Here is a 26,259-nt window from a genome sequence, read left to right on the forward strand (position 1 = left end):
AATAGAGAGTAAAATTTATTAAAATGCAATAAAAATAATAATAAAACTGGTAATCATATAAAAATGGTAATTTTTATTAAAATATAAAATTATCTTTGTCCAATTGTAATCATGACCAACGTATCTGTATTTTGATATAATGCATATATATTTTCATATTCCACCGAGTGCACTTATGCTATAAAATCATGCTAAAATTGGTAACATTTGTCGCGTATCCATCGTTGGATACATAATGCTTACAATTAAAGTTTAAATGTCATTGGCACTTGTAAAAATGGCTGTTCTTTTACAAATACAAATAATTCCAAGAGAGTATCACACAAATTCTGTCATATAAAACTTATCTTAAAGATGTATATTGTAACAAAAGATTGGCACAATAACTTAACCTTGGGCAGCGCACATTACGCTATGTGTATTACATTACACGCTAAATGGTAACATGTCAAAAGAAATATTGTTAAGAAAGAAATGTTTAGTATGTGTGTGTGTGTGTGTGAATTTTTACTAATTCTATATCAACGGATTAAGAGAGAGATAAGTCATTTACATTGGTAGTATGCTTCGCGAAGAAATCGCAATGTTATTTTGAGATTATGATCAATGTCTAAATACTTGTATAAATAGAGTGCCGAAAATTTGTAGGAGGACAGTTACAATTATAATACCAAGGCACGTCACAGATACTCTGTCATACAAGAATAGGACATTGTATATCATCTATTTGCAATAAAATATTTTATATATTCTATATTTCCTATATCTTTATATCTATTTGCTTAATTTACTGACAGAATTCGTTGTACACAATATCTTTCGTACTCTCTATTAATATCTAAAAGTTTAAAAAACTTAAAAGAATAATAGTTCATATTTCATCTGAATTCGAGCAAGAGATAAATTCGGTTTCGTTGCAGTGTCATGTGTGTTTGTTATTCTAAAGCTCTTTTATCTTTGATTTATCTGTGTTCGATCTTTATCTGTAACATTAACTCTGTTTTTAATGCCGATGATTGGAATAATCTAGTCTAGTTATCTATCGCACAGATTAACTTATAAATAATTATAGATTATTTATATGATTGAGGCAATTTTCATTTTACATCACGATATTATGAACTAGAATAATCGGATTTAAATATACTTTGCAATTCGAATCAGCCGCGCATTTTAATCAAACATGTGTTTTCAATTAATAGATTGAAACAATATAATTAAAGTTTTTAAACGATCGTGGACTTCGTTGTCAGTTTTAGCCTATCAAACATTTATCAAGACGATAATATTCCACATATATTTTTCATGCTATATCTATATCCATAGCACCCAGGAATGTAACAATCATGATGAATTCAATATTCGTAAAGCGAATACGATCTCAAAGCGAATTAAAAGAAAAATTTGTCCGCATTTCTTTCTTTTTATAAGGATTATGAGATGCGTAAGCATTGTTCGACAAAACATCTTAAATGTGTGTACCCCTCAACACATTTGCTTTAACACTTTATCTAACATATATACGAGATTACACTCCGATCGAAAATAATTTAGCTCGTAATTAGAAGATTGACGCTATTTTAATATCGCATAAATTTATCATAATCGAGCTAAAGAATATTGATTCGAGGTGTAACTTGTTTACGTTAATATCAATTATGCACGATATAATTATAAAAATTTATTTTACTAAATTTTCTGCGATTTTTTTTTGTTATTAATTTTCGCAGATCATTAATATATCGCGAATTGCAAATTGCAATATCGCGTATGCAAATATTCTATTGGTGTTGTGTATTACTTACACTCCGTTAAATAAAAATTTATATCTTGGAACAATGTGTGTTCAGTCGTTATAAAAACAGGCTAAAAACATGTAAATTCACTTAAATAAACACAATTATAATTTCACATGAGTTTTCTCACGATTGCACATCGGTATCTCCTACACCGTTTACGTATCCATTCCAGAGGTATGGTTCTCTGAAGAAACATTTATTAGTGTCTCGCGTACAAACGACGTTCGTTTCTGACGTTATCATCTTCTTTGCTACTCATTTTATCCATATACACCATTTCCGTTTTCTTCTCAGGATTGTCGACCATCTTTTCTATTGTATCATCCTGTAAAACGCGCGTCGATTTCGGAAAATATTCCTCTTTTGGCCACGAATAGAAGTAAGGAGTTTTACGAATCAGTCTGAATGTACGTACCGTTGAGGTCATAGGTTGTTTCCTTCCAAGATAAAGAAGCGCCACGCCGACAATTAAACATAATCCAACGATTGTCATAGCTATACCGCTGCATAGCATCACGGTTGGCAATGCTAGTAATATTCTTAAATTAGAAGCCATTTCCTCGGTAATTCCTGCTTTTAATGTGAACCACATCATTGGCATGTAGATGTTTGGTACGCCGTTGAAGAGTCTGTACAAACATGCCGTTTTTTTTTTACGAGGTTTATATTTTTATAATTTCAACGTATTTGTAATTTCAATGTTTCGTATTATTCGAAAAACCGTACTACTCACTTCACAACGTCCGATGAATGTAGATAAACATTAGCTTGCAATGCAGCTGATACTTCCAAAGGAATTCCAGTTGTCTGAAATATCAAATGCATCTCCATTTGTATGATTTTTATATTTATTACAGTCATTAACATTGCCTAATTACTATACTATATATTCATTTAACAATGAAACACGAAATTACTGCGAACAATACACGCGATTGCTTTCTCAATAGCGTGCGTATATTATCGCAACCATTGCATGTTGTGAATAGCCCGGATGAAAGACGATAGTAAAATTAGTATCTTGATAATAAAGCACGTGGAGAGTTAACTGACCATTATCGTTATTTCTATCGTGGCTAATTTAATGTTCGCGTTTTAACAATTCGCGAGAATAGTTACTTACGGGTTCTAGAGTGATAGAGAAGCTGTGGTCCATGGCGTTGGGTCTCAACCCCTCGACCGCGTCGAGAATGGCCGGATCAGCCTTGTAAAAGTGAGGTAAGCTCATGAAGACCGGCGCGCCGTAACGACACGATGTTATGTTTAGCAGACCCGATGGCGTGCACTCGCCATTACAGTAGCAATTACCCATGTTAATAACGTCTGGATCATTATCGGAATATTCGTCCGTATTTTCGGATGAATGCTTATTGTTGAAGGCTCTTTCCGTAAATCCCGTCACATCAGAGATGGTCGTATGCTCGGCCTCGAAGAAGTCCTCGGTGGTCGAGGTCGGTTCGAAAAACTTCGCTTGATCGTGAGGGAAACGGCGCCTCGTGGCATTACCTAGGGTTTTTTTGTCAATAGTGTATCGATAACCTTCGATACCAAAGTGAGAAGTCGTTCTTTCGTATTCGTAGAATAGTGGACTAAAAAAAATAATAAATATAAGATCAAGAAATTATAATATGCAATGTGTCGGCGAACATTGAGCTGTTTCTTGGAAAAACTATTATAATGCTTATATTGAGGAGATAAATGACAAGTTAAACAGATTATTCTGATAGCGATAACTTGAAGATAAATGCGCGCGTAACTTGAGCTTTCATTATAAATACCGCTTGATATTTATTGTAAATGTCATATTTTGTATTCTTCATTTTGTAAACCTAATAATAGTTTTCACTAACCGACATATATCTGCGCTAAACAGACTGATGTCATCTTTCGTTCTACCAGGCGGCCAGAATTCACCTGCACTACCTTCAATCACATTGCAAGGACTCTTGTTATATTTCGTCGTATCTTTATAATTCCATTTTCTCAGAATTCCCAACTGACTGATATCATCCTCGCCTGTCTCCATATTGAAGTGTCCCTCGAACATGGTGCTGCCATTTCTCTGTACGTGTAACAAGTTCGCACGGATTATGAATTATGACGGTCTTCGATTTTTTTGCAACTATAAACTTTTTGATAATTATACTAGGATTCAGAAAAAGATACTCGCGTAAATAGTTACATCAACGCGGCTGTACATGAAAATTGATATTATTGCTACTAAGAAACATTGCTTTTTTATTTAATTTTTAATTTTTTTTTATCGAAGATAATACAATAGCAATCGGATTTACAAGAGAACGAGCCGCCTATTATTATCTCTACAAGGATCAGCTGTTTCAATAATGCTATTGCTTTGCTATTCTTTTAAAGTAGTTAAAATATTTATTTTTTTATCATATATATATATATATATATATAATTTTTAGAGGAGAGAGAGAGAGAGAGAGAGAGAGAGAGAGAGAGAGAGAGAGAGAGAGAGAGAGAGAGAGAGAGAGTGAGTGAGTGAGAGAGAGTGAGAGTAGCAATATATATGCAACACATAATAGATATCTCCATGACATTTTATTTGCTATGTGGCAATCTATATATGTATGATCTTTTCCATTCATTGTCAATTTAAGCTCAGTTGTAAATAGTCTACTACCATCGACCGTGACGCTATTGTCCAGTGACATGCAATTCAAATTCCACACACAATATGCTTCGTGTATGTTAATAGACGTATAATTTAATCTGATAATAGTTCTCGTAACAATTCTCACTGCTATTGGAATCTTTATCTTTAATGCTAGCAGTTTAAAATATTTTTTTTTTATGTTAAGATGTTTCCGAAAGAGTGAATAGTTTATGATGAAGCGATGAAGAAAAAAATATTGTGTCTGACTTCCCAAAATTTAGAATAGCGGAGCGAGCGGTTGTGCAATACTTACTCGAGGCGAATAAGTAAATTTCATAGCGCAGTTAAACGCATAAGTACGAGAAGTTAAACGAATAAACGATCATTAAAACAAACACGAATATATTAATGCATTTGCTTGCGAGGTAATTTTTCGTCCACGGATATAACTGAGAAAGAAAAGATAACCAACTGTATTAACGACCTACCATGTAGAACCAGCCGAAACGGTCAAAAGTCGGTATGTCGGAATCACTTGCCATTATCTTGCCCATGGCAAGTATGCTATCCGTGTAACCTGTAAATAATAGTTCGTCCACCGTTCGGCGCATGTGGATTTGCCTGTTGCTTAAGAAGTAGGATAAGGAGGTTTGCCACTCGTATTCCCAATATCGAATTTTGTGCGCTGCCGACTACAAAAAATGAGGTTGACAGTATTAACGCGAGAATGAGAACCTTTGCTTTTTTTGACACTATTCTATTTTTACATAGCGATAGAATTAGAGTTAGGAGAAGTTGCGAGAAGTACTTGAATATCTTTTGTTATATACATTGTCATATCCAAGTTTCTTTTATTAAAAACATATAATTATTTTTTTTCTGTTCTTCAGAGTTATTAATATCGAATCAATTGATATATCAAGAATGCAATTTATTATACTAATTATACAACAAAAAATGTAGTCTTACTATAGCAACCACGTCCAACTGGCTGACAATGTCGCTGAGACTTCCATTGGTATGTTCTTCATCGAAATACCATAACCGTCGTTGAAAGTAGCTAACAGTTTTATTTTCATGATGAAAAGTAACATTATCCTTTTGCCTTACCTCTCTGTAATTTATAATTTATTATGATCATTTTCTTTTTCTTTTGTTTTATTATCTGATCTTGATTAATGAATTTTTTTATCAAACATTAATTATAAATGTATTTTTTTTGTCAAGTATTATTTATAAATGTATAAATTAAAAAGAATAAAACTTTGAATTACCATGAATTACTTAATAATTTATTGTGAAAAAATATTTACGCGAAAGAAAATTTAAAATTGAAATTAGTTTTTAATTAAAAAATATATATTATATAATAGTTTTTAAATAGTATATTAAAATTGATGAATATTGTACTTATCACGCGATCACATTCGACATCGTTTGCTGGACTTAAAGTCGATTATCTGACCATAATTTAGACATCTGACCTATATATATTTTGCTTATTGGTTTTAACGGGCCAATTGCTGTGCAACCTTACAGGACGTACGTGTGTAATAACGACGACCTTATGCCTAATGTTCTCTTATTGACAAAGACGCAATCTTTATTGTGTAACTAGCACACGATCAGGAATGGAAATATATTGTTAGAAGGAAAAATTTGAAAGAAAGAATTCTATTTTCAGCGATAACACATTCACATAAAAAGATCGAGAATCAGTTTGGTTATTTGCGCACGAGTTGATGACTTTGGCATTAAAAAAATATACATTTCTATCGCAAATTATCAAAAAAACAGAATTGGAATTATCACGAATTTATTATTCTTTAAAGAACGATATATTTATGGACTGTTGATTCATGACGAAACGATATTTTTACTATATGCAAAATACAAAATATTACAGACATATTGACATTATCAAACTTTTACAAGTCGATGTTTTACATATATTTATTAATATTTGGCGTATTCTTAGAATTGTATTAATCAGTCAAACGAAAGCCACAAACTGGTAAAGTGCATCTGCGCGACACTTGTTGTTATTAAGTACACGACCAAGAAGAAAGTAATTTTATAGTCAATTACTTCATATAATCTCGCCAACGCGTGTCTTACAATTGGACCAGAATGTTTTAATTGTTCATTAAAATGTCAATACAGCGAGGTTAACTATTTCTTCTTAATTCGTCATTATTAAGTTGATTATCACATTATTACTTCGCGATGATCTGATTAGCATAACATTATGTTCATGTTTACGACACATATTAGATCTTATGCTATTTTTCCTTTAAATCGTATCGATTATTGTAAGTTTTGCTCTTCCACTGATTATTAATATTTCAATCTTATATTGTAAAGATCTATAATTTTATCTATTATTTATTACACATTGTTTATTCGAAATAATTACATTATTTTATAATAAATAATAAACAACCCAGTCAGAAAAAATGTTAAGGTTAATTCTGGTAAAAATTATATACAAGAGATAAAATTAAAAATTTTGAAAATAAGGATATTTAACTATGAGATATTGATTTTTAATTTTTAGTATGGCACATTTATAAATATGACATTTAGTGTTTCCAATTTTTTTTTATTTATTAATATCATGTATTAAAATTTAAAAATCGAATATTCATGTACTCATTGCATTTATGAGATGATATTGACTACGAAGCATTTTTTTAAGTTTTATGAAATCATAAATTTAAATAATTGCTAGTAAGAGCTAGACGCGGATGTGCGTGAATTTCATAAAAAAAAAAATAAGTTTTTTATGAAATTTGATTATGTGCATTTTTCTATGCTATGAAACTGATCATTCGCGTCTAGCTTTTACTAGTCCGCGATTATTTAAATTTATAAAATATATTACGCATTGTAGATCTAGCTCATTATAAACTGAATTAATAACAATATTTTTTGTCAATTTTTTTTAATTCTCTAAATAAAAATGGACCCTGTATCGATATTTTTAAAACGGATTGATGCACAAGTGAAAGATAATTTTAAGCCTCGTTAATATATGTATAAGAAAGCACTTTTTTATTTTATATTTGTTTCGAATATCGCGATATTGATTTATGATCGAGCGCAATAATCGTTTATATTGATGAAGGTCATTCTTACCTGAAGCAGTAAGGACCAAGCTGATCGAAATGCGGTTTCTTTATACCGAGCTCCTGCGGATTGGTCCAATTAAAGAGGTATACCTTGAAGAGTATCGGCGGTAATTTGCTAGTATCATTCCATAATTCGAAGGTATTGGAAGTCGGCGATAAAAACAATCCCTGTGTGTGAGAATAAAAATTGTAATTCTCCATTTTTTTTCTATTATATGCATATATATTATATATACTATATACATTTTTCTATTATACATATATAATATTATTACAATTATTTATATAATATTACTATTAATATTACTATATATATTTATAATATATTAATTATATGATATTTATGGAATTAAAAAAAATTGTTTTTGTCTGATAGGCTTTCTTTGTAAAGTTTTTCGCTTTTTTTTCGAAAATTACATCATGTAATTTATTCAATCGATCATAAAAGATGAATCATGAGTTTGAGACGCGATAATGAGCAAAACACATTGTTTAAAAAATGTGTTCAACATAAATAAAAACGCTCGAATAAAATTATTCAGAACAATAATACATCGTATGAGGACAATAATGATGATTGTTTTATTATTGAATGATTTAATAATTTTTTCTAACGATGATTATATACAATAATTTTATAACGCATATGACTTTTTTATTTAATAACAGCGTAGTTAAGCAGCTATTCGTATTTCTGCGATTGATACTTCTCAGTTAATATACTTGGTCTATTTATTTAATGCATTTGTGCGGCGCGTTAACGCGAAAATAAATATTCAAAATTATCGGAAAAATTATCGGGAAAACATTATATCATTTGCTAATATGTAGCTGCTGCATTTACAATCTTCGCGTTTATGATGTGATGTAACGATAAAAGATTGCCACTAACACTATTGTTAACCATGAACGAACCAAGAGATTAAAGAGGCTTGTTAAAGATCAGAAAGTTGATTAATTATTATTAAACCGATTGTGCAATGAGATGTGATGACTGATAATCTCGAATAAGAATTTATTCGCGCAGCTGTCAATAATCTTCGCATTCGTGGAAATAATTCGATAGAGATAATGAGAGGCGAGATACGCGGCGGCTCCTGTCCTTATCGGTATCGGAATAATTCGCGCACGACGATGTTGTCGATGGTGTGAAATCGCTTTTGCAACGCACAGGTTGCAATTCACAGAGAAACGCGCCAATTGATGGGACAATCAGCCACTTTTCCAATCGGGCCATGACTATCGCCGACAAGAGCGACTTCAGACTCTATACACACACGGTATCTGGATTAGTTCAATGAATGATCTTATACTTATTATACACGATTTTCTGCACATGGCAATAATGATCGATTGCTGCATCGTTATGTGCATGGATGTGATTCATTTTGCGTGATCATGAATAAAAAACAACGCAAATTGTTTATTTAGAAAAGTTTGAGTAGTCAACATGATTAATCGTCGCTTGAAAGTCGATAATACGTGTCATTACATCTTGCATCTTTTTTAAGAAAATGTAACAACAGGATTTTTAAAAATGTTGTTATTGCTGTGAATGATAACCTAACAAAGCGAGGCAATCCGCTGATATATAAATAGAATGAAAATGAATATGAAAAATTTTCATGAACGAGACGATATTCTCATTATAGCATATTTTATAATTGTAATTATCATGTATATAATTAGCATATTTAGGAAAAATACGTTATGTGAAAAAAAAAATTTTTTTTTAGAACTAAAAGCTATGTTAAAGATAAAAATACAGTATTATCGTTGATGATGACTCATTAAAATTTATAATGAATATATTTATATAAAATGTTGATTGTTAAATTGTAATACATTAATCTTATCTTTAATGTTGACGTTCAGTATCTTTTGATTGAACAATAATTATACTATGTTTCATTATCAAGCTATTACTTAACCATGTTTTTCACAAAAATTACTTTAAATTTAGTACAATTTAACGGTGATATTGTGGCAAGTCACATCAATATCACAGAGATAAGCAGAGATTAAATTTTTAGTATCGATATTTGTTACACACGGAGTTATGCGTCGCATGAATCCGTTTCGAATTGAATTTATCAAATGTTTTAAAGAGCGGATATCGAGTAAGTAAACACAGTAGCGCGAAACGTCTAACGAAAGAGAAAGATAATCATTCTGTTATAGAAATCGTTGGAGTTATGAGACTTATCATTTTATGAAATAAGGCTCTGCGATTTTGAAAAAAGGCTCTGCGATTTTGAAAAAAAAAATAGATTTTTATTAATATCACGGTTATATTAAAATATAATACAATTATCACTCACTTTTTGAAGTATATGATGGAAGAATATTGGCCACAAGAAGCAGAGAGAGATGCCGAGGGCCACCAGAAAGAGCCCCAAGATGCCAAGGCCGAGCGACTTGTTCGTCCACGGTCTCATAGCGTCGCGCGTGTCTCCGTAAACACTGGTCTTCGCAGCATGTGCACTACCAGTGAACTCTCAGTGGCCGTCTTCGTCGATCACTTCTCTCACTCCCTTGGCTTGCCGGCCAACGATCTACGCGCCTCGCACAATCTGCAAGATAAAATGTATCTAATCTATCATACAGTCGAGAGAGATGACGAGTTTACGCCTCGTATAGTATATGTAGGCATGCACGCGCGTGTTGCCTGTGCGTGGCGCGTTTCTTTCAGCTTGTTAGGCTGGGTGACGTATCTTAGTCGACCAAGAATGCGTAGGCGGCGACACGAATAGACGACACGTTTCATTTCATGCGTATCAGCTAACATAGCCGGATATTTGTGTGAGTATTCTGAAGACCCTCTGAAAATGTATGAGAATATTTTGGACAAAGCGATACTGGGGAAGGAAGTTCATAGGTTTAAAACTATGTTTACTCTGTCCCCCGTAAGACGAAGCTTTGCAGAAAAAAAAAAATAACAATCTAAGAATTTTCTTTTTTTTTTTATACAAATTAAATTATATTAAAATAAAAATAGAGTAATATAAATTTATCACATTTAAGGATTTTTCTTGTATTGTAATTTTTGTATGAGTATTTTTTTATTTTCCTTTTTCTTTCATTATCTCTATTTGTCGATTTAATGACGTAAATGCAAGTCTAATGAAAACAAATGTATAGCTTTAATAAAAACTTTTTATTAATTAAAAATTAATTATTAATGAAAACTTTATATTAGAAATGAAAAATTAATATTACTTAATAATAATAACTTGCATCACGAGTCCAAGTTTACATTAAAATGATTACAGAGAAATAAATACATGTCTAAAAGTTCTCAACACAATATGTCTGTTGAAAAAATATCGTGTCAACATCATCGCATGATATTCCGATTACATATTGGATTCGTTATCTAACATGTGTGATGTTAGAGATGAATTGATGTAATATTAATCGGCTTATTTTTTGCTCACAATTTCTTTATACATATAATGGCGGTATTGAATATTTAAAATCAAAGATAATAGAAAAATAAAATAAATGCACGCAATTGTATTTTATTAACATGGGCGTTTAAATGTTGAAAAAATTGATCGATACGGTCCGAAATTATTATTTACGTAATTGATGTAAGGATGTAAACTTTATCAAATGCATTATAAATTATATTTTTTACTATAAATACATAGAGGTTTTCACAGAAATAATACTTACATATATATAAACATCTTATATAACTGCCAACAAGTTAAGATATTTATTTCTTTAATTGAATATTTTGAATGTATAGCTTTGATTATTTTATTTTTTCCCTGTATATTAATGTAACAGATATATGTTTAAATATGTTTAAATATGTTGTTGTTAAATTTTTTATAATTTTATCGATATATAAAGTTGAAAATAATTTAAAGTTAATTTTTATAAAATACAACTTTTTGTAAAGTATAAATATCTTGTCGATCAGATATAAGGAAAAGAATAATGAATATACATATAATTCGTATTCGACGAATAAAATTAATTTCAAATTCAATTTTGTATATATTTACATAAATACATAGCCTTAAATCGAGCAATTAAAAGCACTTATTTTTCGACGACAATTGTGATTATAGTGAATCACGTGGTCTATATTATTAATGTTTTATGATAACTTCTAGCATGTTGTTTCCATGATATATGAATGATAATCAAGGTTATCTAAAGTTCACAATTCTCGTCAATCATAACGATATTTTATATTGCCTAAGTGATATCGTTTTAATTCGTTTTATTTATTAACCCTAGATAAAAAGCATTATTTAAATGTTAGATCATTATATATAATAATATTATATAATATTATACAATATTATTATATATAATGATCTAATGTTTAAATAATGCTTTTTATTTAGGGTTAATAAATAAATAATATATATATATATATATATATATCGAGAGTAATCAGAGTAATAATGAATTAAAATCATTTCCTTCGATTGCAGTTTTTTTCATTTATATAAGTGAAACTGTCATTTCATTATGCGAATGACAAAGTTATTAATTTTTTATTTTTGCTTACTTGTAGACTTTAAAAATCGAGATTCTTTACATTTAGACTCACTTTTCAGTCACGAAAACTTGATATCCAAAATTCCAAAGTTATTGTTTCTTCTTGCAGCATCGAAATATTAACTGAAAAAGACGATAAATAAATAGTCCCTGAATTCTCAAGGATTGCCACTCCCGTGTCTTTGTACTCCGGTTCTCTATACGACGCGTATGTTACTGATGAGTATAGAGAATCAACAGGCAGAGCCTCGTATCCCCTCCACTTAGGGAAGATTTTTTTGTCCTTTGCGCCCTCACGACCGCGCCCCACGTTCCCTTTAAAATCCCCTTGTGATTTTAACACAATAAATTAACCGTTGCGTGAATTAAACGCGATCACGTGGGAAGACTGTCTCGTCTGCTTAAATTCTTCTCTCACGACAGACTTATTATTTCTTATTCTTCATTTTCATGATCCAGCATCAAATGATGTATATAAATATTTGCAAGATAAACGTATATGAAAAAGACTAATGCACAGATGCTCGTACAACAATGATCAATAAATGCGGTACAAATTAAATCTCGCTAATAAATAGTCGCATATAATTATTTATTCGATTTATGATATTATTTTATTGCAAAAGAATGTCACGAAAAAGCATAAAGAACATTTATATGTACGAATATATTTATATATTTATTATGTTATTATCTTTCAATATTTTCCCCAATTTTTTCTCTAAATTATGCTAATTATATAAATGTTATCTATGGGAAATATGAATATATGTGGAATGAAATTATAAATAATTACTTGTACGCTATCATATTTGGATTTTTAAATTATGTATTTTTTTTTAATGAATTTTTGATTATATGCTAATATTTCTTTGTAACACTGTATCTTACATTATTAGGAAATTTGAATTAAAAAATGATCATTGAATGATTAAAACAGTAGACGAACACATGCACCGATGTGTAAATGCGTGTGTCGAATGAAATAATTTAATATAAATAAATATTTATTTTATTCAACACACGCACTCGCATAGTCATCTGTTGCTTTACTCATTCTGTTGTTTTTGCCATTCTTTAGCTCAAGTTTTTTTAATTGTTTCATTATTGAACTTATATATTTTTTCTATTATTTTAATTTTATTATTAGGAAAATTGTATATATATATATATATATGTATATTATTAAAGTATAAAAATAAGTAAAATTATTGAATTTCTGAATTATAGAAAGACACGATGACTTTCTGTACATGCTCTTATGACATTATTTTATCTTCCACCAATTAAGCCAATATTAAAGCAAATTTCTCATTTGATTGTTAATCATATTCGTATTTCAAGGAGAATATATAATAAATACATTTTTTTTTATAAAGGATGTCATGGAAGAACTAAAAATATAAAGCATGCATTTTTTACATATGGAAATAATTATTGTTTTTGTACTATGCAAATATGGATTTTTTGACTGTTAATCTTGTGACTGATTAATTCAGAAATACAGTCTAAAAAGAGAGTTTTTGTGTTCTGCCACAGATGATGAGAAACAAATAGTTGTCGGCCTCGTTACCATCTTACGTAAGCATGAATAAATTATTATCGCATGGTCGGACCGCGTCAGTGTATCAAACGAAAATAATTCGATTTTGTACTTTGTACGCACACTCTCTGTCGGCATTTCCTCGTCTATGTTTAGAATTAATGAGAAAATTTATTTAATGGAAATGTATAAATCACACTTGAATTCGTCAATTTATTATGTTTTTATGATACACATGTTTAAAGAATAATTGTTAGTTGTCAAGAATAATATATATGTTGCGGAAAAAGTATAAACTGTACTTTATACGAGGAAAAATTGTGCGTAATATATATTGTAATATTTTAAGCAAAAGATTTACTTTTAATCGAAAAATATAAAGGAAAATTATTAAAATGCGAGTGGAGCAATTAAATCAAAATAATGTGAGTCATCTACACTTCTGATAAAATTGAAACTATATATATTATATATTATAATATATAAGAATTTTTTTACTTACTATTGCTTACTCGACATGTTTCTCACGATCTAATCACTCTTAACTCTCTTGCGATCGAGACGATTCCTCGATCGATCTTCGATTCTTAATCTCGACTCTCTTTTCTTAAATTTTGCACGACAATGAAACGCGTTTTTGATGCCTGAAGGAATGTGCTTGCAGAATTTATGACGTGTGTTTCTTGCTCTTCTCTCTCCCTATGTATCTTTCTTTTTCCTTTTCTCTCTTTCTCTCTTTTCGATGTCAGCCGTCTTAATTTCACATTCTCCTTTGTATCGTACAGGCTCCTATCCTTTTCTCTTTATACTTCAAATATACTTTCAGGGTATCATGTAAAATTCAATTAATTTTAATGGTTAAATTTTTCACTTTCCACGTTTTTGTCCTCGGAAAAAGGGAAAAGTTACACGATTGCTGCGTTGATATTTTCGTACATCTAAAAATGCTTTCTCGTTTTACCGGTTATTTCAAGGTCTGGTTAGAGGAGTGGGAGGGGAAAATGAACAAACCGGTGTTGCAGTAACCTACGATCCGTTAAAAACGCGCGTTTGAGACTGTGGGTATACAATCCGGGCAAGAGAACGATCGTATTCTCCCAGCGGTTAGCAAGCCTCTAAAGTGCCACCACCTCTCCCTGAGCCTTTGCCACGAGCTAGTCGTCCCTCAGTTATCGGCGTGCATCAGTAGCAGTTGGCGTCCTCGCGAATTTTATATCGTCACTCCGTTGGCCCGGTAAACTAGATCCGATAATGCCCATGAACATTCACCTCATTAACGCAAGTCGGTCGAGTGCGTAATCGGCCGTTGGAATCAGTTCCGAGGAAGGAATCCGACTAATTGCCGCAATATGACGTCTCACTAATTACGATGACATTGATGCCGAGACACTGAAGGACTTAAGCGTGGGACCACTTGCGTAAGCATTGAAAAGATAAGAATTAAGGAGAACTCGTTAGAGATACAGTCTGCTCAAAAATGATGGAATGGAAGCGAGCCGCAATCATAATTCAGTCAATTTATCAATGTCATTGTATAAAATTTACGCTAATTTTGATGAGTAACGAATTCGATATTCTAATGCATTCCATGATAATGATAATGTTTAGTACGTAGGTACGTTATATCTCAAACTGTTGTCAAACTTGTCGCTGAAGGATATTAATTAACTGCGCAAAATGTCTGTGAAGTGTTTGTAAAACGTTTGCAAAAATGTTTAGTAAATTTTAGGTGAAGTTGAGTATGCATAATAAAAAAATGCTTGTAAGCTTTACTTAATTGGTAAATATCCGACTGTTTGCAAATATGCAATTTATTCAGAGAAAGCATATTTAAATATTTACAAGCGTTCATGAACATTTGCAGACATTTGGTAAAATGCTTTTTTGGTAGAAATCCAATTTTACTGCGATAATTTGAATGCAACGTCCATTCTAGCTTCATTTATATTTAATAGAATCTTATATATATATATATATATATATATATATATATATTTGTAATTTTCATTGATTTTAATTTAATCTATGACTTACAGAAAAGAAGTTTCATTAGAGTAGAATTTATATATAGTATTATGAACGAGTATTATTTGTGTAGTATTTATGAACGAGTATTTAATATGCTACTTAAAGCACTACATTAAAGTTATTTCAACAGGAAAATTACAAATTAAAAAAAAAAAAAATTTTTAAGTATTATACTTTTTGTAACAACATATACATATACATTTATGTATTGCGCAATGCATTTTGGCACACGTTATAATTTTAATAAATGTATGTAATACAAACCGCGCAAAAGTATTAATTAATATATCGAATGATACGCAAAAAAGTAGCTGTTATGTGAATTGTAAATTGATGTTAATTAATGTTGTATTGCTTTTTTTCACATCCGTTTTTAAGATAAGTGCTAAATAAACATATCGATTATATACTAAGTACTTATGTACTTGTAAAATTATCAATAATTAAGCTGCAATAACATAACTATTTACGAGTTTTTTTCAAAAAATGGATAAGTTTTTGCAACAATAATAATGACTTTGATTATTGATATTTGCTGCGATGGACTGCTCCACCAATCGATGATTTTATGTCAATAATTTCGCGTATGTAGAAATGAAAATTTCGTAAGCGGCCTCGTGTTTACATTCGCGACAACCGTCACCTTTGCAATAGCGTGCTTCTGAAAGAAGCCATTATATTCTGGCAAGCATTACGTCGCATCTATCCACTTATGCAGAAACATCTTCTTGTGTTATTATCATCAGGTATCAGCCGACCGCTTACGAAGCCCGTCAATGCTCGTGCATTTACTTGTAATAACACTCGGTATTTCGTCATGCTCGTCTCGTACATTGACGTGATATAAATATACATCTATTGCCGAAGACAATTATCAGACGTGATCTTGTGTCTAAATAGAATGCTGAAGGTGTCTTTCTCGCTAGGACGATATAATATGAGCGGTCACATGTAGCGCAAACAATAACAACTATGTCGCTGTCGAATGTCAATAAACTCATACATAAAAGACGATAAAAATATATTTGACATTTTCGGGAATTGCTTTATCCACGGAGAATAGATCGTAATTACGCGTAAATGTCTCGCCACTTATATTTCTAAATGTTTCATATCCAACCTAATATATATACGAGTGTGTGTGTGTGTGTGTGTGTGTGTGTGTGTGTGTGTGTGTGTGTGTGTGTGTGTGTGTGTGTGTGTGTATATAAATTTTATATATAAATAAAATTTAATTTAATGAAAAATTTTGACGAATGATAATTTTTTTTCTGAATTATTGAAAATATATTAACAGAAGTATAATTTTTATATAACAAGCTTTCTTTTTTTTTTACGCGATGCGTTCCTGTCAGTGATGCAAAAATAATTTATCTATAATAATTATTTTTATTGATGAATAGAGAATAAACACACACACACACACACAAAATATATATATATATATATATAATTTTCAAAAAATTTACAAAACATATAATTAAATCGATTACATATTTAATGTTCACAAAACAAGCTATATTATTGATTGACATAATGATATATTTTTTCATTTTTCTTTATTGTTAACTGCGACTATTGTGATGTACAGATATATATAATCATACTGTACCGAAAAAAACTCATTGCTAGTAGCAATAAGAAACGAAAAAGATGTTTATGCATATATTTTTTATGGACATAATTTATATACAATAGAAAAAGGAGAAAAACTATGTAATACTATAAGTGACGATTGCTCTTGACACACAATCTCATGACGGTTGATAACTTGTAATATGCATGAAGTCTAATTATGTAAACGTGCAATTATTTAATGAAACTGTCAAATAATACACAAAGTATGATTTAATTAGTAATATAAGAACACTCAAAAAAATTTATATACTATATTAGAGGTCGGTAAATAAAATTGCTTACACAAGTGTTACTCAAGAATCTATATGTCCCTAATATATCAATTTCGCTCTTCACATTCCGTCTATATATATATATATATATATAATTTTTGATACTATTTTTTTATTTTTATATGTCTTTAACGAGCTTTAAAAACTCATATCTTTTTTTTCAAGGCGCACAAATTTGTTTTGGATAAAATTATACGCTTTCTTTATTATTTCACGAAGGAAACGTAGTGTTGTTCTTTTCTATAATGATTCGTTTCGCTAGTAATCGCACGAGTGACGTGGATACTTGTAATTAATTATGCGCACGAACAGCTATCTTGCTTGAGTACACCACATGTGTTTTCCACAAGTTCGGTCGGCTATTTCTCGTTAGACGGCTGACAAAAACGTTTTCTCGCCCACCATACAGCGGCTAGAGCGGCTGCCAAAAAACCTATACCGGCCACGATTCCCATGGAAATCGCCCTATTGCGACGGTAAGCAGGCACTTCTAAACCGATTCGTTCGCTGGTTGCAATATCGTCTGTAAGGGACATCGCTGCCACTTCGAAAGTATAAAAGCTTTCTTCCTCCAAAGTTTTCACTAGGATAATATTAATTATAGATTACAAATATTATTAGTAGTTTCAAACGCGATTAACTTATTAATTAATAATTATTACCTAAGAAAGAATGATTTTATATGACAAGATGTTTACCTAGATAATAAGTATCGGTTGTTTCTGCTCTTCCATACAAATGCTCGGACGGTCCTCTAAACCATCTTACGGTATAAAGCCTAACTTGGTTCTTTCCGTATTCAGGTGGTTCCCAAGTAACCAAGTAACCCTCAACCGTCGCTTGAACCTTTACGTTAGTCGGCGGACCCATGCTTTCTTCTGAAATGATTTACATTTATAGCTTTGAGATATTCGACACTGAGATGTAATAAAATTTATTATCAAACTTTTTTTTACTCACCTAGCGGACTGTGATATTCCGATGCCGAGTTCTCATCGATGGAACCTAGAAACGGATATTATGTGTTAATTTATTTCACATATATCTGCTCGTTTAAACATGCCTGACATGACAATCTTACTCTGCAGAAAGGTGATAATCTTACTCGGCTGAGTGAATATTCGAAGCGCTTTACTGAACATTCCATCGCCGTGCTTATCTTGACTCAGTACCATAAACTCGTATTCTCGTCCTGGATAAAGATTGTTGACTGTCGCCTCCGTAATTTTTCTCGAGAGAATTTTCATGGTTCTCCATTCGGACGTGTCCGTTGGTCTATACCTGCGCGAATACAAGACGTATGTATATTAATTATAAAAAATTTCTCACTTTTTTCCAGCAATCGACGACTCAGAATTTAATATTTTATTGTTCGAATAAACGAGATACTTCACCATACTGAATATTCCATCTTGGGTCTCACGTATCCAGGTATCCAAGTCAAAGTGACGGCATTTTTGCTGCTGTTGGCGCTTAGATTGTACGGTGCTCTAGGCGGAACGTTCAATACCATTAATTCAGCATCCGCGACGACCGTTGCTGCCTCATTGCTAGCTGCGCATTGATATAATCCTCGATCGTGTTCCTGGATCCTTTCTATCGTGAGATTGCCACCAGTTATGATAGTTCTGTCAGGCGGTAAAGGCATTCCGTCCTTTTGTCGCAGAAAATTATTCGTTTTATTACAAAGTAAAATGTATATAACATAATAACGCGTCATTAACACAATTAACAATTACGTCGTACTTTGTACCACACGATGGTAGGTTGACGCGAGTCATCGCCGTCTCTGGCTTGGCAAGGAATTTCCAAAACGTCGCCCAGCTTTCGCATATATAAATTTTGCGGTGTAACTGTGAATACCGGTGGTCTTTGAACTATCTGTAATAATGAACAATATATTCGATATAATAAATATTGAATGATATCTCTATTTAGTTTTGAGAAGCTAGTGTAAAAGGAAATGTCTGTTTGATTTTGTTATAGAAATCTATTTCTGAAATCTTTCTCTCTTTATTTTTTTTTCTTCGCGATCTGTAGCGATTTTTACGATATATCGAGCAACGATGATAGATACTCACTACGGTGATCGAAGGACTAGGCCCTTCGGTGCCTAGTTCATTGTACGGAGTGCAGCTATAACTTCCCGAATGCGTCTCGTCCACTTTACTAAAATAGAGAGATCCGTTCCTTCTATAGAAGACCCCTTGCACGTTGTAAGGATCAAAGAGGAATCCATCCTTTTCCCAACGAAGATTCGTGAGAGGTGGATTCGCTCTGAAGTGGCAGTCTAAGAGGGCTGGTTTGCCATATGGAAGATATACTTCCCGGGGTGCGTAAATTACTTTTGCCTTATCTAGAAAATGGAAATATCAACTATCGATAAAGGGATGACGTGAAATAATTAAATAATGTCGACACTTGGCGATCATTACGATGCTCACATTGAACGTTGAGAAAGGCCGAGGCGCTTTGTTGATCTCCATTTTCCCCGGTCACTACGCAGGTGTATTCCCCAAGATCACCCATAGCAGCTGAAGTTATAGTCAACGTTCCGTTATCGACAGACGCTCTTCTTCTGAGATCCTACCGCGATAATGAGTTCGGTAATTTTTAAGACATTGAAATACATCATATTAAAATAAAATTGATAGAATGCAACTAAATTACACATATAATTGAATTTAAAAAATAAAGATTTTTGTACTTGTATTTCCGAGATCGGTATCCCTTCACGAAACCACGTTACAATCGTACTCTCGCCCTTAGCGACACAGTCAAAGGTGACAGTCTCGCCTTCCATGGCAGTTTTATTGACAGGTGGTATCGTTAGTAGAGTATCGCCTGCAACAGTCGTCGGGAACGGCGACGCACCTAGGTTGAACGATTTAACGAGTCTGCTCAGCTTCAGGTTAGTAAGCAGCAGCCGGGTTACATAATATGTTTTTTCATCATATCATTTCATTATTATGCTTTGTGTCAGCGGGATTAACGGCACGAGACAACCAATTAATTACTTGCATTTTCAATTTTGCACTCTGGCAAACGCGTTAAACAAATCCGTTAGTATCAAAATTAATTTTAAATTATATATAAATGCATGGTAGTTTCAAATAATATGAATTATTATTTCAGAGCGATATTTTTGCAATATTATGCATGGGAATCATGTAATGCTTAGTTTAAGATGAAACCTTGAATTAATTTTAGCACAGAAATTGTCGTTTTCCGCAATATATTAAATAAAATGGTAAATACGCTGTTGTTCGAATACATGAGTGACTCAATCTTCTCTCGCATTATGTCATATAATTCAATGTAGAAAAAAACTCTGAGCTGTTTTACTCGTTATATAAATTTTTTCGAACTGGTACAATCAATAAATTTAACATACATTAAAGGATATAATAAAAATATATTTTTTTTTATTAAATTTTATAATCCATTTTATAATCAAATCTTTTGAAATTAATTTTATAAACAATTTAAATCTAAATTTCATTAAGGAATAACCGCGTAATTTAAGGAAATATTTTATCTGAATATCGCTGCGTATAATAAACACAATGATATAAATGAGAAAAAGGAAGCGCGAGTGACCTTTTAATCAAGATGAACTGTTTCTCTCTGCCTACTGGACTTTAAGAGAGTCAAGAATGTCGGAGGTGCTTAAATGAACGATTAAATTTGAAGACTCATATTCTGCTTGCCAAAAAAATTAGGGCACATATTTCACAGTTATAAGCTCGGTTAGCTTGCACACATCGGATTAAATTTAATAGTCAGTCTTTGTTAATTGGCATCAAATTGCACTAACATGTTAGACTTGATTGCATCATTGATAGTATTGACAGATACTTAGTAATTTTTGAGAAATTGTTGTTGTGTTATTTGGTATTTACATGTTAAGGGATATATTTTTATATCCCGTAAAAAATTATATAATAATTAGTAATCATTGATATATACAAATGTTAGTATATATATATATATATATATATATATATATATATATAAATTTTTCTGTTATTTAATTCCATTACACGTTTTCTTATTGTATGCAAATATAAATAATTGTAAATTATGAAAATTACCATCGATGGCGAGGTGGAACCACGTGCCATTGTTTCTAGAATTCGGCGTTCTATTGGGAAAGATCACCTTGCACTCGTACCAGCCCTGATCGCTTTCACGAATATTTGTCAGGTTTATGCTACCCTGGCCGTATCCGCGATGTCCGATATCGTCCAACAAGTGTATGCGACCTTTGTAAGCATTGTCCACCGTCACATGTCCATCGTACCAGGAAAATATTGTACGTTTCTGTAGCATTGTAGAATAATATTATTAAGATCTTGTTGGGATACATATTTTTAATAAATTATAAAATTAGTTCTCTCTTCTGAGTTTTGTAAAAATTGTATATTTTATGATAAATAACATTATTTAGCGCTTGAAGTTTTTTTCTTTTTTATTCAAGAAATATTTCTCTTTGAGCGATCAATTTTTAAATATAATCGAAAATGAACCTTGGGAATTACCGCGTAATCTGATCGTAGCTGCTGCGATGACCATTAATTGGATCATCCTTTCGCGGAATGCAAGACTCACGCAACTCAACGCAAAAAGTATTATGTGTATTAAACTCAAGTTGTATTCACGCAAGGTCTCACGTTAATGAAGACGCAGTTTAATGAATAAGGATCATGTTATTTTCGGCAATTCTCAATTGCCTGTCAATCAGTCGAATTTCTTCATATTCATCGACAATTAAAAAAAAAAATTTACGATCTACGAATAAAGATACGTCTGAAGAAGAGGAGCGAGAATGGTGCTAATCACTTCTAATCGTCTGACAATGCATTAACAGTGACCCACTAGTTGGACCCCTCATGTTGCAGACTGAACGTGACTAAATATAATGCAGCCTTGCGTCCCGTATTCCAATTACCACGACGGACAGACGAAGAGGGAAGAAGCACCTGTTTTACATACGCATCAGGGACCAATCAGGTTAAGTTCCACTTGATTTTATGCGATGGCCACGTGCAATCTGTTTCCGTCGTATGTCGCTCGTACGATGCGACATCCGCAACCTTCCATTCGGGCAAATTCATCGTTTAGCCATTATTGTTTGTCGCTTTACGAAAATTGACGCTAGGAAGAATTTTTTTTCAACATTATATCAATTATACCAAGCGACTGCTATTTTTTTTATTTTCTTTAATCGGTTTAATAACGATTTACAACCGTTTATTTACAATATTTTCCTATCTTTTCGTATATCGTAAGATATTCAATGCTACGCTCTCTCGCGTATTATATATCCACTTGAAATCGAGAAGAGAGACTTGAAAATCTATATTCAGGTAGATTGTCACATCAACGGAATCAGATATAATTTCGAAGAAATTGAATAACCTACCCTACCTTGAACGCTTTTTCTACGCGTCTCTGCCGGAAGGCGACGAGTACGTCCGTATGTAAATTAACCGAATAACAGCCAGCCTTAACGCTCTTTAATCGTCAATCAGTCAATCGCACGTCGTCGTGTTACCATTGTTACGTGCGGTATGTTATTAAACGCGTACGTCGTTAATAAATGAATTCCTTTGCTTTAATCTCAACTTTAGATTGAATGAAATAAGTGTTCCTCACACATATTTTTCATTACTGCGTTTCATTTTCGAAAAAAGAATATGCATAATACTTCTGTATCAAATTTTAAACAATATATATTTTATCTTTCCAGATATCAATAAAATTAATTTTTCCATGCCAGATAGTGTTGCAATCAATGTGTTGCATTGGAAAATCAATATCACATTGATTTATAATGTTGACATTATTTTAATAAATACTTATATAACAACAAATATGTGTTTGATTCAAGGTAATATTATGTCATAAATCGATGCATTATTTAGATCACGTAACGTGTAATACTATTTTTGTTTCGTTACTACAACCTGTTTTGAAGTGGCATTTATCTTAATATCTATATCGTTTTTATTAGATTATATGTTAGCATTTCATAAAGTTTTATTCGACGTCAAAGATATAAAGAATCATTGGAATTTTAAAATATGCAAAATATTTTTCTCGCAAGTCTGCATTCCGTAAAAAGATTACAAGTTTGTTATTATACTTACGTGGCGGTTCCATTGAAGCACATACGGAATCGGTGTTTCGTGTGGAAAGTCAAGATCGCAATTAAATACCGCGTATTCTCCTACCCCGGCACTAAGATAAGTCGGTTCCTTATCCTCTTCTAGTACTAAGCTGTAGCTGCAGGCTGAAAAACCCGGCGATTAAAAAAAGTTTCTCATCTCAATTATTTCTGACCAATTTTTATTTATCTGCGTATTTTGACGACGGAATATCATGGATAAATGCCTGCGAGAAAACGTCGCGTGTAAAGTGATATTACGCATTGGGACTAATTTCCGGAGATTGCGTAATTTTCCGCCGGATTATGCGTGACAATCGAGCACGTTAACAGAATGAAACATGTTGTTGTTATCTGTTCCTCCGCCTAAACAGAGTCGACGATGACTGTGATTATTCGGATAAACAAAAGGCTCATTTAAACTCTTTTGGGTGCTAGTCTCGAATTTAGTCCGTCTTTGCATCGCATTAAACCCCAATCAGCAAATTATGCCACTTATTGTGATTATAATGTTGGTTGTATGTCTACTTATTATAGCGCACTCCGTTCTTAAGCCACTAAAATTGCCTTTTCCTACAGAAATGTCTTGTGTAACGCAAATCATGATGATGATATGATAAGAAATATATGATATTTCTAATTAAATATATATTAAATATATGGATTCTCTTATATTGCACTTTTCGAGGTTCTTACCTTCGTAGCAGAATAAGACTGCCAGCAGCTTGTAAACTTTAGCGGCTCGATTCATTATTGCGTGTGTATTGATTTTATATTTCACGATTTCACTTATATCGCGTTAAGACAACGGTATCGTGAGGACGCGTTGGCAGAAACGACGATAGGTTACACTCCGTAACAACGATCGACACATCTGTCATCACCTGCACTCATCGAACATCGGGCCACCACCTTCGGGCTCAATTAATTAGCACAGGTCACTCTCACGCCATAAATGTGCGTTTTGATTGTTCTCGATCTCTTTCGTTTTTCTCCTTTCAAATCTGCTCCAAAACTTTCTTCTAAACTCTACACACCTTCTTTTATCTCGATACCCAGCGATTTTCTCCGAATGTCGATTTTACTGTTCAAATAATATTGGATTGTAATCGATCACCAGCTTGTTCGGGCTCAGAGCTTTGTTTAGGATACCGGTGTCACATCGTCGAGGTCGTTAACTCTGGAAAACGCGTCGGAGGAGCACCAGGTATTCTGCGCGCCGGTGTCGTTCAATGGAACGACGCACAGTTTGATCCGAGACGAGATTGGTCCACCATGGAGTGCTCCGGAGGCAACACTAAATCGCGTCGTGCTCTCGCTCAATCTAAGCGGATACGAAGAGCTAGGAGTAATGAGCACCGGGAGGGGGCTGCGAGGGTGGATGGACCGGTGATGTGCGCGGGAGGAATACATACGAGGGATTCATCACGATTCTACGTTTACGGGCACGGTGTGCGCGCTCCCGTTTGCGTCGTATGCGAACTTCGGCACACCCATGATGACACGAATGAACGACGTTGTACAGAAAAAAAAAAAAAAAAACACGTAACCTATTACGTCCAATTATTTCGATCCCGTAAAAAAGAAACGTTTGGCCGAGCCCATGCATTTCCTCGAACGAGCACATCGCTCGATATAGAGGCAGTAACGTTGTAATTATTGTTGTCGTAGGTTGAGGAATTTAATGGAAAATATTTAGCATTTTATAGAATGTATTTTTATAAGAATGTATGTTTTATAGAAATTCAATATTTTATTTATTGAATTTGATGGGGCAATAATTACAACGAATATTCTTCATTTCTAATAAAAGTTTTCAAATAATATTTGAAATTTAAACATTTTAAATGATTATTTGACATAATAATGTTTGTTAAAGAAATATAATTAAGTTAGAGCAACATTTGTTTTGTATAGTACCTTTTAGGATGTACGATCTTTAATGTCGTTGTTGAAGCGTCTGGAGTCGTGCTCTCACAACGAGAACGAAAGAATTAACCTGTATTCACAATTTATCTTTGGTCGCTGACTCGCGCTCTTTCATTGTGCTGTTCCTTCTTGGTCAAAGCTGATTCAAGAGAATTGAGCCTCACGTGCAACGCAAGTGGAGATTAAAAGTTCACTACACTCGGTTGCATACACAATTCTTTGATCTCTTTAAACGACATGGTTGCGATGTACACATGTAAGTCGTTCTTCGCATTGAAAGGCACAATTATTTATTAAAAATTAAAAAATGAAAGCTATTATAAATTTATTGCAGATATTATAGACTTCTCGGTTGAACATATCAATTTTATGTATATGAATAATAATATACGAAATATAAATTGTAATATTTAAATCGGAAATAAAAAGTGTTTAAACATAAGAAAAATGAAAGAGAAGAAATATTTGAACTCTTACGGTACACGTCAGAGAAAGATCCTTGAATCTTTTTATTTATACATCGCGTATTTATCATTTACGGAGCTTTTTAGCTAAGGCGCTGCTGCTTTCCGGTTACGACTTATTTACTACGTTTATAAAATTGATCAA

At 32.4% G+C, this 26,259-nt stretch overlaps 2 protein-coding genes and 1 long non-coding RNA gene across 5 annotated transcripts; 1 reads left to right on the plus strand and 2 right to left on the minus strand.

The window, feature by feature from the left end:
• Positions 1–53: 53 nt before the first annotated feature.
• LOC126850741 (protein croquemort-like) lies at positions 54–12,277 on the minus strand. Its single transcript, XM_050594029.1, has 10 exons — positions 12,124–12,277; positions 9,872–10,123; positions 7,558–7,718; positions 5,389–5,533; positions 4,908–5,111; positions 3,650–3,861; positions 2,923–3,388; positions 2,533–2,606; positions 2,215–2,428; positions 54–2,124 (listed from the first exon to the last, which is right to left on the minus strand). Exons 2-10 carry the CDS (start codon positions 9,986–9,988, stop codon positions 1,999–2,001), a joined length of 1,719 nt encoding a protein of 572 aa, XP_050449986.1. The 5' UTR covers positions 9,989–10,123; positions 12,124–12,277; the 3' UTR covers positions 54–1,998.
• Positions 12,278–14,892: 2,615 nt separating this feature from the next.
• On the plus strand, positions 14,893–23,420 carry LOC126850753 (uncharacterized). Its single transcript, XR_007687578.1, has 3 exons — positions 14,893–15,032; positions 22,454–22,565; positions 23,305–23,420. It is a non-coding gene; the product is annotated as an uncharacterized LOC126850753 (long non-coding RNA).
• Positions 15,801–25,110, minus strand: LOC126850739 (protein borderless). Of its 3 annotated transcripts, none has more exons than XM_050594024.1 (12): positions 24,418–25,110; positions 23,705–23,847; positions 21,647–21,875; positions 20,260–20,426; positions 19,997–20,138; positions 19,634–19,908; positions 19,299–19,433; positions 18,947–19,206; positions 18,634–18,833; positions 18,513–18,557; positions 18,251–18,430; positions 15,801–18,135 (listed from the first exon to the last, which is right to left on the minus strand). In XM_050594024.1, the coding sequence occupies exons 1-12, from the start codon at positions 24,470–24,472 to the stop codon at positions 17,912–17,914; spliced, it is 2,055 nt and encodes a 684-aa protein (XP_050449981.1). In that variant the 5' UTR covers positions 24,473–25,110; the 3' UTR covers positions 15,801–17,911. The 3 variants fall into 3 exon arrangements, with proteins under 3 accessions (XP_050449981.1, XP_050449983.1, XP_050449982.1); XM_050594026.1 differs by having other exon boundaries at positions 20,260–20,396; positions 24,418–25,107; XM_050594025.1 differs by having other exon boundaries at positions 18,658–18,833; positions 24,418–25,107.
• Positions 25,111–26,259: the final 1,149 nt, after the last annotated feature.

The sequence above is a fragment of the Cataglyphis hispanica genome, chromosome 7 (assembly GCF_021464435.1).
Source record: "Cataglyphis hispanica isolate Lineage 1 chromosome 7, ULB_Chis1_1.0, whole genome shotgun sequence".
In the NCBI taxonomy this organism is placed as follows: domain Eukaryota; kingdom Metazoa; phylum Arthropoda; class Insecta; order Hymenoptera; family Formicidae; genus Cataglyphis; species Cataglyphis hispanica.